General features: G+C 47.1%; 1 protein-coding gene across 1 annotated transcript in view; it reads left to right on the forward strand.

Moving 5' to 3' along the window:
* The window catches only part of acbd3 (acyl-CoA binding domain containing 3), a 57287-nt gene extending 45409 nt beyond the window's left edge, over positions 1–11878 (forward strand). The window contains exons 5-9 of the mRNA XM_033020487.1: positions 107–265; positions 3762–3936; positions 6091–6271; positions 8162–8446; positions 11535–11878. Coding sequence (XP_032876378.1) covers positions 107–265; positions 3762–3936; positions 6091–6271; positions 8162–8446; positions 11535–11746 — 1012 coding nt within the window. The 3' untranslated portion in view covers positions 11747–11878. The remainder of the gene's footprint in view (positions 1–106; positions 266–3761; positions 3937–6090; positions 6272–8161; positions 8447–11534) is intronic.
* The last annotated feature ends 5190 nt before the right edge of the window (positions 11879–17068 follow it).

Raw genomic sequence — 17068 nt, forward strand, 5'->3', positions numbered from 1 at the left:
CCTGTGTAAGCTTGAGTGCTTGCTTGACTCCACGCCGGATGTTCAGCCGCCTGCGTTCAAACTGCTTTGTTTTGACGGTACATTCTGGCTTATCTTCCATCTGCAGGAGAGAGGAGGAGGAGAGGCGTCGCAGGGAGGAGGAGGAACGGGAGCGTTTGCGGCAGGAAGAAGAGAGGCGGCAGAGAGAGGAGGAAGAGAAAAGGAGGCGGGAAGAGAGGGAGCGGAGAAATCTGGAGGAAGAACGGTTTCGAATGGAGCAACAAAAGTAAGATGTTCGTCAGCTGAAGCTCTTTAGTTTTAACCCAAGCTTATTTGTACACCACTAATTTCATCTGTGTTTGGGGGTGCTGACATTAACATTTAAACTGGGTGTTATTATATCTGCGTGGTCGGTTTTTGAATCGGTATCATCGAGTACATAACCAGACCGTTCGGCCCACCAAGTCCATGCTGACCAGTGTAATAAAATCATGGAGTGGCAGAAGAAACCACTGGAGTAACTCAGCGGGTCAGGCAGCATCTCAGTGGAAATAGAAATAGAATAGGTGACATTTCTAGCTGTATCAGGGACGTACGTCAACCTCGGTTTAGAGCCCTGGAGTGGTTCACAAACGCAATGAGCTCTCTGCAACTCTTTGTTGGTAAGCGTAATGGAAACAGGCTCGGCTGGTCTTTCCTTTCTCAAGACACATTTGGCAGTTTCATTGTTCTCCTCATGTTTACCTCCCTTCTTGCCGCCTGATTATAATGAAATGATTGTAGTTAGACTGGAAACTCTGGATATTCTTGTCTTAAGTATGGAACCACGCACAAGATGATGCTAATGAAGACACAGAGGGGTCAGGCAGCATCTCTGGAGAACATGAATAGGTTACATTTCAGGTCGGGATCCTTCCTCAGACTGACTTGATGTGACGTTTAGCGTTGGGACCCTGAGTGGTGACGTTGCATCTGAAGAAGGGTCCCGACCCGAATCGTCCTCGGTCCGTGTTCTCCAAAGATGCTTCCTCACCCACTGAGTTACTCCAGTACTTTGTGTCTTATTTGGTAACCCAGCAGCTGCAGTTCCTTGTTACTTGTCTCCACATTACAACTGATGCTGGTGTTCACAAAAGATCTCTGTGAAAGCTACTAACGTTTGAGGCTTTTAGATAGGCACGTGGATATGGAACATGTGTAGGTTGGGGAAATTGGTTTATCTTGCACAGACATTGTGGGCCGAAGGGCCTGCTCCTGTGCTGTGCTGACCTATGTTGTATGTGCTACCATCGAAAGCTGACGATTTGATCCGAGGTGTCTAAGCCAACATGGGTCTTCAGGTTATCAAGTCCAATTATACAGATGTGAAGAATTGAATCTCAAGATTGTCCCTGTCCCAGGTGCTGTGAGGCTGTGACTCTAGCAGTGTATCACCAAGTCACGCTTACAAGTCTTGCTCCTGATCCAACCTGATGGTCCTACGGGAGTGAGGGTCATATAGTCATAAATGATAGGCCCATTAAGTCTACTCCGCCATTCAGTCATGGCTGATCTATCTCTCCCTCCTAACCCCATTCTCCTACCTTCTCCCCATAACCCCTGACAGCCGTACTAATCAAGAATATACCTATCTCTGCCTTAAATATATCCACTGACTAGGCCTCCACAGCCTTTCAGTGGCAAAGAATTCCACAGATTCACCACCCTCTGACTAAAGAAATTCGGTATGCTAAACCTAAAGTGAAATGCTAAATTGAGGCTCTCTTGTGCCACTCAGTTATTTTAGTGAGTGACAGTACAAGGATATCCGGAGTACTCCAGGCGTCTTGGCCAGCGTTCATTCCTTCACCACCACACGAGGCAAAAGTACAGTGTCCTGAAGGGTCATAGAGTTACACAGCACGGTGACAGGCCCTTCGACCCAACTCATCTACGCCAGCCAAAATGCTCCATCTAAGCTAGTCCTATTTACACAAATTTGGCCCATATCCTTTTTTCCTATCCTCTCCAAATGTCTGTTAAATATTGTTATTGTACCTGCCTCAACTACCTCTGGCAGCTTGTTCCCGATACCCACCACCCTCTGTATGGAATAAGTCGCTCCGCGGGTTCCTATTAAATCTTGCCCCTCTCACCTTAAACCTATGCCCAGAGTGGAAAATAACTCTATGCATGCACCCTATCTATACTCCTTATGATTTTATACACCTGTACAAGATCACCCCTCAGCCTCCTGTACTCCGAGGAATAAAATCCTCACCTGCCCAACCTCTCCCTATAGCCCAGACCCTCGAGTCCTAGCAACATCTTCGTGGATCTTCTCAGCATTCTTTCCAGTTTAACAACATTCTTCCTCTCGCACGGTGACCAAAACTGAAGACAATACTCCCAATTGCAGCCTCACTTAATGTCTTGTACAACTGTAACAGAACATCCCAACTTGTATACTCAATACCCTGACTGGTGTTGGGGGGAAGTTGCTGCTGTGCAATAGTTACTTTATTCAAATATACAAGGACTTTGTTCAAGTATATTTAGGTAGCTGTCTCTGACCGCCTCACCCCACATCCCAACGGTGATTGTTGTTGAGTTGTTGAGTTGTTGACGCACCATTTGAGTAGAATGTTGGCCCTCACAGAAACGCTGACTGACTTCCATCCCATTGCCTGAGATCACATTGGAGTCCTCCCCAGCTACCTGACTAAAATTGGCAGAGTTTCTGTTTCAAAGTTTACGTGGAACATTGTGTTCAGTTTTGGTCATCCTGCTATTTAAAAAAAAAAAGATGCCATTAAGCTGGAATGATTTACTAAGATGTTGCCAGGACTCGAGAACCTGAGCTATCCGGAGAGTTTGGGCAGACTACAACTTTATTCCTACGAGCGCAGGAGGGTGAGTGGTGATCTTATAATGGTGTATAAAATCATGAGAGGAATAGATAGGGTGCATATACTGATTCTTTCTCCCAGGGTAGGGGAATCAAGAACCAGAGGAACATAGGTTTAAGGTATGACGGGAAAAGATTTAACATGAACCCGAGGGGCAATTTTTTCACACAGAGGATGCTGAGTGTGTGGAATGAGCTGTCGGAGGAGGTAAACATAGATAGAAACATAGAAAATAGGTGCAGGAGTAGGCCATTCGGCCCTTCGAGCCTGTACCGCCATTCAATATGATCATGGCTGATCATCCAACTCAGTAGCCTGTACCTGCCTTCTCTCCATACCCCCTGATCCCTTTAGCCACAAGGGCCACATCTAACTCCATCTTAAATATAGCCAATGAACTGGCCTCAACTACCTTCTGTGGCAGAGAATTCCACAGATTCACCACTCTCTGTGTGAACTATGAGGTAGTTGAGGCAAATGCAATAACATTTAACAGACATTTGGACAGGATAGGGATAGGCCAAACGCAGGCAAATGGGACCAGCTTCAATGGAGCATCTTAGCCGGTATGGATGGAGACATTTGGATAGGTACATGGATAGGATAAGTTTAGAGGGATGTGGGCCGTGAGAATAGCTTAGATTGGGTGTATTGGTCGACATGGAGGAGATGGCCTGAAGTGCTTGTGTCCCTAATCTCTATGACTCTAACCTACAGGCTGCAAAATTACTGCATGTGGATCCTTCCTGGCCTGTTTGGCTAAAGAACTACATTTGAGCAGTGGTGCCTGCATGCAGCAGATTGTTGGCGGGAGTGGGTTGAGAAGTTCAAGCAGCTCGCGAGGTCGTGTGAGGTTTAACCGGGAATGTTACTCTGTGAACTTCTCCATTTCAGGCAACAAATCATGGCTGCCTTAAACTCACAGACCGCAGTGCAGTTCCAGCAATACGCGGCCCAACAGTACCCCGGCAACTTCGAGCAACAGCAGCTCCTGATCCGGCAGCTTCAGGAGCAGCACTATCAACAGTACATGCAACAGCTATACCAGGTGCAGATGGCACAGCAGCAGGTGAGCCCTGTGCCTGACACAGTTAGGCAATAATGGGGAATGAATGGAAGACATCTGGTGCTGGGGGAACTCAGCAGTGCAGGCTGCATTTCTAGAGAATGTGGATAGGTGACACTTTGGGTGTGGACCCTTCTTCACCTAAGCATGTTCAGTTTAGCTCTTTTAGGGATGTCAAACCCACGGCCTGTCAAATCCACGCCGACCATTGATCACCCGTTTGCACTAAGTTCCGTGTTATCCCACTTTCTCATCCACTCCCTGCACACTAGGTGAGGGTTTTACAGAGGGCCAATCAACCTACAAACCCGCACTTCGTTGGAACGTGGAGGAAACCCATGCGGTCCCAGGGAGAACGTGCAAGCTCCACACACAGACAGCATCCGAGATCAGGATCAAAACCGGGTCTATAACGCTGTGGGGCAGCATCTCTATCAGCTGTGCCACCTTTCCACCTTCACTAAATACTCCAGAGATGCTGCCTGACCCACTTAATTACTCCAGCGCTTATTATTTGCTTTTGTAAACTGGCATCTACAGTGCCTTGTGCAAGTTGCAATGGCGCTTGGGGCTTATAGAAAGGAAGAGAAACTGCCTTCTTCATGCTCATTTGCAAATGCCACTGCCTTCTACAATAATGCCAGCTTTATAGTTCCTCAGCTCGCTAAAGTAGTTACAATTTTAAGAGGCCAAATTTAAAATCCATGTCCAAGGCAGGGTAACATTATTAGTAAAGTCTCACCGATTGAGGTTTAGGTTTCACGGTGTACGCTTGGGCAGCTTACACCCCTGCGGTATGAACATTGACTTCTCTAACTTCAAGTTGCCCTTGCTTTCCCTCTCTCTCCATCCCCTCCCCTTCCCAGTTCTCCGAACAGTCTGACTGGCTCCGACTACATTTTATTTCTGTCCCGCCCAACTCCCCTGACATCAGTCTGAAGAAGGGCCTCGACCCAAAACATCACCCATTCCTCCTCTCCAGATGTTGCCTGTCCCGCTGAGTTATTCCAGCATTTTGTGTCTATCCTAGAAGAGGTTTAGGTTTTTTTAAATTATTGTCACAGTGAAAAGCCTTTTTGTTGCATGCTATCCAGAGAAAAGAATATACACGATTACAATTAAGCCGACCCCAGTGCACAGATGCAGGATAAAGTTACAGCGTTTAGTGCAAGATAAAATCCAATGAAAGATAGTTCAAAGGTCTCCAATGAGGTAGATGGGAGGTCAGGACCACACTCTAGCTGGTGAGATGACGGTTCAGTTGCCTGACAACATCTGGGAAGAAACTGTCCCTGAATCTGGAGGTGTGCATTTTCAGTAGCCTGCCCAAACATCAATACATGTGATACAAAAATACCAGTAATTAAATCGGCATCACACGGCTTCTTGTAATATTACATGAACGATTTGGGCTGAAGGGCCAGTTTCTGCACTGTGACATCCCTGACATCTGACATCCCTGTGGAAGCATTTTTTAAACTCACTTCTGGCTCGGAAAAACAGCCAATATAATCAAAGACTTCTCTCACCCTGGTCATTTGGAGCCATCGTACACGGGGGCAGGAATTAGATTACCATGGCATTATGTTCAGCAGGGACATTGTGGGCAAGGGGCCTCTTCCTGTATAGAAACAAAGTACTACAGATGCTGGCTTACAAAAAAAGACAAGGTGCTGGAGTAACTCAGCAGGTCAAGCAGCATCTCTACAGAAGTGATGTTTTTGGTCGTGACCCTTGGCCTAATTCAATGGTGATTTTCTACGATTCTAGTACATTAGGGCAGATATTTGGGCAGATGACTAGTGGTAGGTTAAGTGGACATTCCTGTTTAAGGAGTGGTACAAACCATCAGGAGAAGGCAACCTGTGGCATGAACATTAGACTTATTCCATTGCAAGGCAATTAAAATCTTAGTCTTTGTAAAAGTAAGTCTGACTTGGAGCAAAGAATACTTAGTTACAAGCAATGACACAAAGTGCTGGAGTAACTCAGCGGGTCAGGCAACGTCCCGACTTAAAACATCACCTATCCATGTTTTCCAGAGATGCTGCCTGACACGCTGAGTTTCTCCTGCACTGTTGGCTTTGAAATGTTCTAAAACGGGTCCGTCGTATTTTTACTCGTATTAACGGTGGGCTGTTTCTTTGATGGCTTCAGGCAACACTACAGCAGCAGCAGCAGCAGCAGCAGCAGCAGCAGGAGCCAATCGTACCAACAACACACATTGGAATTGGAGAGGCCCCCACGGTGAACGGGCAGACAAGCACTCACACGGACAGCTCGGAGAAAGAGCCCGAGCCTGAATCCTCGGAGGAAATCCTGGAAAACGGACCAAAAGGTGAGCACTGGAGTTTATTAACCACCATGGATCCCCGTTCACAGGTCTCCCGCAGACACTGCGATTTCCTGTGGAGTCTCTCTCACCCATGTTTTCGTTTCTATCGAATCATTGGTTTAGGTTTGCGTTTAGGTCATAAGTGATGGCAGAATTAGGCCATTCAGCCCATCAAGTCTACTCCGCCATTCAATCATGGCTGATCTATCTCTCTCTCTCTCTCCTTAAGGGCCTATCCCACTAACGCAACCTTTCAGCGACTGTCTTTGACCTTCAAGCTCGAGGGCACTCGCCTGAAAAACTTCGAGCTGGATTGACCGTCAGCGATGAAACCGCGAGCCGAATCGACCGTCTGCACACGCGCGCGCACACACACACACACACACACACACACACACACACACACACACACACACACACACACACACACACACACACACACACATCGCAAAGGCGGGGGCCAGGGAAAGCGGGGGAGCGCTGTCTGAAATTCACACCCGCGATGAACAGGAAGGTAAAAGACGGCTGGCACAGTTACGCTAAGTCCGTGAGAGAGTGCGGAGAGGGGGGGGGGAGAGAAGGAGTGGAGACACTTTTAAGAAGCCAGACAACTTTTAGTAAAATTTAGCAGGCATTTAACATTACCGGTCGATTTACTCACCTTTTATTTCTCAACGAGCTTTATCTTCGATTGCCTTCGATTCCCTACGATAGCATTACGACCTACTATGACCTACCGCGACTAAACCTAGAGTTTTTTCCATGGCGACCATTTTTTTACTCGTGGGCATTTTTCAACATGTTGAAAAAAACCGCCACAACCTAGCTGAGGCCTCGAGTACGCGGGGACTACTCTTGAGCATGAAGGAGAGTTACAAAGACCTCTTAGGACCTCGTGTCGACAATGCTGAGGGCAAACTCTTTTAAACTTGCGAATTAGGTCTCCGCAGTGGGACAGGCCCTTGACCCCATTCTCCTGCCATCTCCCCGTGACCCCTGACACCCATACTAATCATGAATCTAGGTGCTGTCTGTGTAGAGTTTGCACATTCTCCCTGTGGCCGCCTGCGTTTCCTCTGGGTGCTCCAAATTCCTCCCACATCGCAAAGGAGTTTGTAGGTTTGTTGGTTATTATTGTCACAATAACCAAGGTACAGTAAAAGGCTTTGTTTTGCATTCTGTTTAATCAGATTGGATAATGCGTTACCATTGATGGCAGTGGAGGCCAAGTCCTTTTAAATCGGAGATTGATAATTTCTTGATTAGTAAGGGTGTCAAATGTTACAGGGAGAAGGTATGAGAATGGGGATGAGAGGAAAAGATAGATCAGCAATGAGTGAATGGTGGAGAAGACTCAATAAAGCCGAATGGCCGAATTCTGCTTGTATAACTTACAAACTTACTGTATGTACATTAATAGTATCTAGTGAAAAGGGGAAGATACAGAGTGCAGACTATAGTTCTCAGCATTGTAGCGCACCAGTTCCACAGACAAAGTCCAATGTCCGCAATGGGGTAGAGATGAATCGGACAGTGCCCTAGCTTATGGAAAGACCGTTCAGAAGCTGTTTCTGAGTCTGGTGGTGCGCGCTTTCAAGCTTCTGTACCTTCTGCCGGACGGGAGCGGGGAGAGGAAGGAATGACCGGGGTGGGACAAGTCTTTGATTGTGTCGGCTGCTTTCCCGACGCAGAGCGCAGTGCCTGAATACTCTACCGTGGCGCCCCACCACTAACTTCTGTGACTAACACACAAAGAGTTGCCTGAACCTCTGCTGGCATAAAATCTTTATCTTTCTCAATATCTTCCTTTTGATATTTGTATATCAATAGGAAGATAGCCTTTGTACTGTTGTGACTCCGTCAGGGTGCGGTGGTGTCCTTGTGTCCCCACAGATGCGACGCCAGTCATTGCAGCGCCGTCCATGTGGACCCGGCCGCAGATCAAAGACTTCAAGGAGAAGATCCGGCAGGACGCCGACTCGGTCATCATGGTGGGCCGGGGCGAGGTGGTGACGGTGCGGGTGCCCACCCACGAGGAGGGCTCCTACCTCTTCTGGGAATTTGCCACAGACAATTATGACATAGGTTTCGGCGTGTGCTTTGAATGGACGGATTCTCCCAGCACCGCCGTCAGCGTGCACGTCACAGAGTCCAGCGACGAGGAGGACGATGATGAAGGTAGGCCGGACACGCCTCTGTCCATGCTGGGGCGGGGAGCTGGGGCGTGCTGCTACTGGGAAATGGAGCCACTTCGTATCTCTGCCTTATTTACAATTAGCTTTAGTTTTATTCCTGTCATGTGTACCGAGGCACAAGGGTCACTCCAAAATGTCCTCAGTCCATTTCCCTCCAGAGATGCTGTGTTCCTCCAGCATATTTAGGTTTATTATTACAATACAATACAATACAATATGGTTTATTCGTCACATTGCACATAAAGTGCAAGTGAAATGACATGTGTCATGTGTATCGAGGTACGAGGGCCCCAATCCAAAATGTTGTCTGTCCATTGTCCTCCACAGATGCTACTTGCCCTACTGAGTTCCTCCAGCACCCTAGGTTTAGGTTTCATTGTCCCATGGAGCGAGATATACGTGTAGGATTACACTTCAGAAGGCAATGAAAGAGGCCATGAAATGGATTTGTCAGGCAAGGTGAAAGAAAAAACTTTGTGATTCGCCAGGTATATTAAGATTAAAAGGGTGCTCAGTGAAAGAATAGGTCCTCTTAAAGATTGGCACAGTTGAGGTTTTAAAGTTTAATTTTATTATTGTCACGTGTCGGGAAGTAGAGTGAAAATATACCAGACATGGGTACAATCCCTTCAAACTCGAGTAGAATAGGTGGGGCGATAGGGAAGATGCAGAGTGCAGTTAAAGTTAATAGTACTCAGCATTGTAGCGCATCAGTTTCAAAGACAATGTCCAATGTCCTCGTTGGGGCAGAGGTGAATCGAACAGTACCCTGTCTTGTGGAAGGTCAGACTCGTAGAATGTAGATAGAACATGGAATGACACTGGAGTAGCTTTGGAGCATGTGTAGGATGTTGGTTTAAACCGAAAAGTTAGGCACAAAAAAGCTGGAGTAACAGCTGGACATGCAGCATCTCTGGAGGGAAAGAATGGGTGACGTTTTGGGTTGGTAAGGTCAGTCTGAAGAAGGGTCTCGACCCAAAACGTCACACATTCCTTCCCTCCAGAGATGCTGCCTGTCCCGCTGAGTTACTCCAGCATTTTGGTTTCTAAATTTAGAGCATCTTTGGAGAACACAAATAGACAACTTTTCAGGTCGGGACCCTTTTTTGCATTGATTGTATTGGGCCCTCCCCCCGACAGCTGGAAGAGTAGTGGGGGATAAACCTGACAAGTGATAGAATGGTGTAGAAGGCATATGGTATGCTTGGTTTAAGTTGGGGCATTGAGTATATGAATCAGGAAGTCATGATGCAGCTTTATAGGACTTTGTTTAGACCACATTTTGAGTAGTGTGTGAGATCTGGTCTCCCCATCACAGCAAGGATGCGGAGGCTTTGGACAGGCTACAGTGGGAGTTCAGTTGTACAGGGTCTTGGTGAGACCACACCTGGAGTATTGCGTACAGTTTTGGTCTCCTAATCTGAGGAAGGACATTCTTGCCAAAGAGGGAGTACAGAGAAGGTTCACCAGACTGATTCCTGGGATGTCAGGACTTTCATATGAAGAAAGACTGGATAGACTCGGCTTGTACTCACTAGAATTTAGAAGATTGAGGGGGGATCTTATAGAAATGTACAAAATTCTTAAGGGGTTGGACTGGCTAGATGCAGGAAGATTGTTCCCGATGTTGGGGAAGTCCAGAACAAGTGGTCACAGCTTAAGGATACTGTCCACTGACCGGTAACGATGGGGCTTCTTCACGCCGCCGGTCGACGGGGCACTCTTCCGCGTGGCTTTCGTCGCCAGCTGCTTCCTCGGAGCCTACCCACCGGTGGACTTGCGGGCAGTCTGCTTGGTACGAGCCATCCTCCTTCCGAGCGATCGATCCTAGAAGCTGAAACACCAACACAACCAGTGAGGATTTGGGATACCACAACTCTGCGTTTAGAGTCAGCGTGGAAACGGGCCCTTCGGCCCAACTTGCCCACACCTGCCAACATGTCCCAGCTATACTAGTCCCACCTGCCCGTGTTTGGTCCATATCCCTCTAAACCTGTCCTATCCAAGTACCTTGTCTAACTGTTTCTTATAGTCCCTGCGTTAACTACATCCTCTGGCAGCTCGTTCCATACCCCCACCACCCTTTGTGTGAAAAGTTACCCATCAAATTCCTATTCCAGAACAAGGGGTCACAGTTTAAGGATAAGGGGGAAATCTTTTAGGACCGAGATGAGAAAAACATTTTTCACACAGATAGTGGTGAATCTCTGGAATTTTCTGCCACAGAAGTTAGTTGAGGCCAGTTCATTGGCTATATTGAAGAGAGAGTTAGATGTGGCCCTTGTGGCTAAAGGGATCAGGGGGTATGGAGAGAAGGCAGGTACAGGATACTGAGTTTGGATGATCAGCCATGATCATATTGAATGGCGGTGCAGGCTCGAAGGGCCGAATGGCCTACTCCTGCACCTATTTTCTATGTTTCTATGTTTCACCTAAATGGTGCCTGAATCGGGGGTCATTAGCTGTAAGGAGAGATAGAACAAGCTTGGATTGTTTCCTTGGAACACTGAAGGTCGTGGGAAGACCTGAAAGAAGTATATAAAATAATGAGAGGCAGAGCCGGAGTAGACACTCGGAACTTTTTTTTCCCAGGATGAGAAAGTAATAGGCTGGAGGGCATAGCTTTAAGGTGAGGAAGGAAAGCTTTACAGGAGACATGCGGAGATCTTTTTCACACAGAGGGTGGTGGGTGCCTGGAGCTCACAGAGGGTGGTGCTGGGGGCAGACACAATAGCGATGTTTTAAGAGACTTTTGGATAATCATGTATTGTGCGGGGAATGGAAGGTTATAGATCACACGCATGCAGGTAGGAGGAATCTTTTCAAGAGAGTGTTAGATTTAGCTCTTAGGGCTAAAGGAATCGGGGATATGGGGAAAAAGCAGGAACGGGGTACTGATTTTAGATGACGGTTCTGGTTCAGGGCGGTATGGCCTGCTCCTGCACCTATTTTCTATGTTTCTATATCTTGGCATGGTGTTTGGCACAGACTCTGTGCGCCGCAGGGCCTGCTCGTGTGCTGCGCTCTTCCGCGTTTGCAAGTCTTGAGAGCAGTTTGCTTGTTTTCGCCAGGGACCCCCAGCGAGGCGGAGAAAGTGAAGAAGGAGGCCAGCAAAGTGCAGGTGGACGAGGTGGTGCCAGTCTACAGACGCGATTGCCACGAGGAGGTCTATGCTGGATCCCATCAGTACCCGGGACGCGGGGTGTACCTCCTGAAATTCGACAACTCCTACTCATTGTGGAGGTCAAAAACCGTTTACTACAGAGTATATTATACCAGATAAAACCAAGCCTCACCGTGCTTGGAATCTGCTTTTCTTTTTTGCTTTCTTTTGTAAACTTTAATTTTGCACATTGTGCGTTGAAATAATTATCTAAATCATTCTATATAATAATAAATTGGGTGAAGGATCTGCTACTGTAGTAATGAGAATCACTGCCAGGGATTGGTTTCGTTGGATGTATTTGGCGCCAATATTATACACGGTTACAGCTTTTTTTTCTCCGACGTATATCTGTGTTCTGTTACAAGGAGTGTTTGATGCATCTCTGTCGGCTGCAGAGTCTGGGGGACGTTCCCTTGAAACTGGGTCGGGGAGAGGAGAGATTTAAGAGAGAAATGCTTGGCGAGATGCCTGAATGTGCAGCCGCGCCCATCGCAGTTTGTACTATAGTTCAGCCCCTCCTTCCTTCCCTGCTTTAACTTTATCGCCAAACTATCTGGTCTTCCAAACTGGTTTTGCTTGGAGGGGGCTATTGTCGGTGAATCTGTGTCGGGAGATTTCACACCGGCTGGGCACTTGTTTAAACCGACCGTCGATCGGGCTTGGGTGTCTTGAGATTCGGGGCAAGCACCAGGGAGGGTGAAGGCGAGTGAGCGAGTGGTTTGTGCGTTGCTCGCATCCCGCTGTTGTTTTGTGACGCGGCTGCAGCGTGGGCCAGAGTTTCCATGCAGCGGATGGTTGTCAGTGGGGCAGCAAGTTCCGAACCACGTACACCCCCCCCCAAACCACAAATTGATATGGAGAGAGGAGGGAGGCAAAAGGCTTGATGGAAACCCGTTCGTTGTCAGGGACCCTCTTCTTCGCTCCATCCACCTATTTCGGTCTTCCTAACGCAAGCGCCTGCGGCCGTGGTGAATCCCTGCCACCGATGTCGGCAACAAACATCTCACCTCCCCAGCACCCTTCCTTCCGTGCCGAACCCGGTGTCCTTTTGCTGAATCAGACACAGAGTGCGGAGTGACTCAGCGAGTCGGGCGGCATCTCTGGAGAACGTGGGTAGGCAATGTTTTGGGTCTGAAAAAGAGTCCCGACCCAGAAACGTTGCCTATCCATATTCTCCAGAGATGCTGCTTGTCCTGCTGAGTTACTCCAGCACTCTGTGCCTTTTATTTTGTTAACAAACATCTGCAGTTGCTAGTTTCTATCCTTTGCTGAATCCTCCTACAAAAGAACCTCAAGACTGGTGTCACATTTAGAGTCGCACAGGCCCTTCAGCCCAACAGGCCCCATCTACACTAGTCGCATTTGGCCCATACCCCTCTAAACCTTTCCTCGCCATGTACCTACCTGTGTGTCTTTTAAAGGTTGTTATAGTATTTGCCTCAACTCTAGCTTCACAATTCACAACTCTTTTATCTCGCACGTTCTGTCCTTTCATCTCTGACCTTAGTCTAACCTTCTGGCTATAAAATCTCTCCCCCCTCCCCCCCCCCCATAATCAGTCTGAAGAAGGGTCCCAACCCGAAACATCACCTCTCCATGTTCTTCAGAGCCTCACCCGCTGAGGATCTGAATGACAAAGTTACTCCAGCATTTTGTGTCTTCTTTATCTGCCTCCACCGCCACCTTTGGCAGTGTTTTTCCAGGCATTCATGACCCCTGTGTAAAATAACTTGCCCCACACATCTGCTTTCATCTTTGACCCTCGCACCTTAAAGCTATGCTCTCTAGTCCTTGACATTTCTATTCTGGGGAAGACTGGTTCTGACCGTCTATCCTATCTCTGCCTGTCATAGTTTTATCTACTGCTATCAGGTTTCCCCTCAGCTTCCGACAACAATCCAAGTATGTCCGACCTCCCCCTGTAACTAATACCCCCTATCTCGCCATCATTCTGGTAAACCTCTGCACCTTCTCTAAAGCCTCCACATCCTTCCTGTAATGGGGTGACCATAAATGCACTCGATTTTCCAAATGCGGCCCAACCAAAGTCCTGTGAAGCTTTCCTATGTACTACTAAGTTGTGAGGGCCGACTGGAAATAATATATACTTGTGTGACACGAAAATGTAGAGGCAAAGCTGATGTTTGGTCCATCTGACCAACCGATAACCAGGTCCAATGTTCTCCCTGTGGTCACGTGGTTTCCTCCCGGTGCTCCGATTTTCTCCCACATCCCAAAGACATGTGGCTTTGTGGGCTCATTGGCCTCTGTAAATTGTCCCTAGTGTGTCAGTAGTGCATGGGAAAGTGTGAGCAGATGGTCGGTGTGCTGTCGGTTGGCTGAAAGGCTTGTTTCCATGTCGTATCTCTAAACTGAAAACTAAAGTTTGGTCTGAACAAGCAGAGTGGGGAATTAAAAACTTGACCTTTCTCTCCCCACCCTTACTCCTTGCATTGGACAGATCCCTATTGCAAATTTAGACTGTTGTACCCATGGCAAGAAGCAGCACCAGTAACGAGGCTGCTGCAGTGTCACACAGGACTGTCACGGGCCCTTCGGTCCAACTCATCCTTGCCAACCAAGATGTCCCATCTACACTAGTCCAACCTGTCCTATCCATGTACCTGTCCAAATGTCCCTTAAATGTTGTTACTGTTGGCCAGCAACTATCGCCATGCAACATAAACACTATATTGTTCAATTAAAGACGGAGCACTTGAAATTTGCCCCAAAGTGTGCCAAATCGTCGCTCAGGTGAGGCAGTGCTAACTGAAAGCCACCTATATCACTACTACCTGCGCTAAATCAGTGGCTGCATCAGCAGGGAGGGACAGTCTTCCTCTTAGCATCCTCTTCCTCCGTGCTGTTGGTCTCCTCAATGGAGGTAGCATGAAGTCACAGCTCCACCACCCGAGTCAGGAAAGCTACAGTTTACACTGCTCATCTTCAAACACCCCGGAAATACACCTTTTAAAACAAAATTGGGCCCTTCACCTGAAAAACCCTTTCTCCCCGTCACCCAAAAAACTTTTCCCTCTTCTCCTTAAAAGCCTCTGAAAAACCTTTGTCCCCTTCACCTTAAAAATCCTTATTCCCCTTCAATTCTTTCTCCCCTTCACCTCAAAATCCTTTCTCCCCTTCACCTGAAAATAAAATTTCTCCTTCACTTTAATAATCCTTTCTCGTCGACATCTGAGAAACTTTTCTCCTCCAGTCATTTTAAAATGACTCCTCTCCTCGTCAACATTATAAAAAATACATTCTCCCTTCACCATTTTTGTTTTCAACAAAGCAATATATATATATTTTTGTGGTTGTACAGGCTGGCTGACAATTTCTGCTTCCATATATTTAAAGTCTCTGCTTATGATGCAGAGCGATCTCTTGTGGCCCAAAGTCATGACTTGCATCTGCCAAGCTGCACTGTTTCTTTAAGATGACAGTCAGTTTTCTGGAAAGGAATAATAACTGCTAGATGTGTAACGCTGGTGAATTAAGAGATTCAGGTCCACTGAGCCCCGCCTGGTGCATTTTTGAAAAGCAAATTTAAAGAAAAAATGTTTTTTCACCAGTAACGTGAAACGTGGCAAACTTGGTCCAAATGCAGTGTTATTCCCCCGGTATAATTTAATGCTCGTTTCTCATCTTGACATCCGTGGTTTTTATTGCAGACTGCAAGAGGAGATTGTTTTGTCACCAAAGGATCTTCATTCACATTAGTAGTAACTTGAGATTTCCTTTACAAATGAAGGCACAAAGTAACTCAGCGGGTCAGGCAGCATCTCTGGGGAACATGGATACTCAATGTTTTGGGTCTATATCCTTCTTCAGGTGGGTGGTAGTAGGGGGGGAGAAAGCTGGCAGAGAGGTGGGGGGTGGGACCAAGCCCGGCATGTGATAGTTCGATGCGGGTAGTTTGGTAGATGGGTGGACAAAGGCCAGAGATGAAAAGACAAAAGATAGCGAGGTAAAGGAGAGAGATGGCACCACATGTGAAGCCAGAGGAAGGGATATAGGTGGAAGGGGAGGAATGGGTGCTCATCCAGGTGGGGCACGGGGAAGAGATGGAGAGGTGGGGGGGGGGGGGGGGGGGGGTATGGAGTGTTTACACGTTAGTTACCAAAAATTGGAGAGTTCAATGTTCAGACAAACAAATGATGCTTTCTTTTCCTGGACTAAGATCCTGGTGTATCCTCACCACCTGTTGTGATCTGTACAGTTCTTGAGAGTGGAGAAGTGTCTACAAACAGTGGTTGCATTTCGTTTTTTTCCCTTTCCCTCTCATTCTCTTTTATAAATAATTTTTTAACCCTAATTTGTACATAAAGCTGTTCACTGTCCCCTTTTACTTTTGTGTTGGTTTGTGTGTGTGTTTACAGCTGTTTTCCTAATCAAACACCTCTAGCTGTTTTGTATGGCCTGCGTTATTCCAAGTTTTGGAGGTGCAAATGTAATGAAGCTCCTACTTGGCAGAGATTGTCGCTGGAGATTTGGCCTGATTTTCCCCGGGATATTAAACTTGGGAAGATTTTATTGCCGTGAGTTTTTAAAAAACAAAAAACAAAAATGACCTGTGCAATTTCAGAAACTGTTTCTTTCAATAATATATTTAATCTCAATTAAAATATGTTTATCTGCGGTCTTATTTTCCCTTTTTTCTTTAATGAAGTTTGCATTTTGAGATGGTAATTATGTGATTTAATGGATACGTCAATGAAGCGTTCTGTTCTTTGCTGAAGTAACGGAATCATGGCTACAAAATGTAATGTAGACACGGAACTGCAGATGCTGGAATCCTGAGCAAAACACGCAGAGCTGGAGCAACTCAGCGGGTCAGGCAGCATCTATGGAGGGAATGGACAGACCATGTTTCAGGTCGGGACCCTAACCAGGTCTTCATTAGAGTCAGGGAGAGTCCTGTAGCGAGGCCCAACTTGCCCACGCTGACCAACATGCCTCATCTACACTAGTCCCACCTGTCTGCCCATGGCCCACATCCTACCAAACATATCCCATCTATGTACCTGCCTAAATGTATTTTATTTTTTTAAATTTCAAAATAGACTTTATTTGAGAAATAAATATATACAATACATGATCCATACAAAACTCCATCCGACACTGTCGGAGGCTATACATACATTCAATACAGTTTCCCCAAATCACAGTTTTACCCCCCACTCTTGCCACTCATGTGGCCCACTGGTGTGATCTCCCTTCCCTTATTTTGAGGGGCATCTCCACCACACCCTGCCCCCCATGTCCAGCAGCGGAAGGGCCCTAGACTGTGGTCCTCCCCCACCGAGCCTTGGCGTTGGCTGCACCGAGCTTCAGTGCGTCCCTCAGCACGTACTCCTGCAGTCTGCAGCGGGCCAGTCGGCAACATTCCCCGACGAACATCTCGCTCCGCTGGGTGGTGAACAACGCTCGGGCAGACCA

Source organism: Amblyraja radiata, chromosome 5 (assembly GCF_010909765.2).
Source record: "Amblyraja radiata isolate CabotCenter1 chromosome 5, sAmbRad1.1.pri, whole genome shotgun sequence".
NCBI lineage: Eukaryota > Metazoa > Chordata > Chondrichthyes > Rajiformes > Rajidae > Amblyraja > Amblyraja radiata.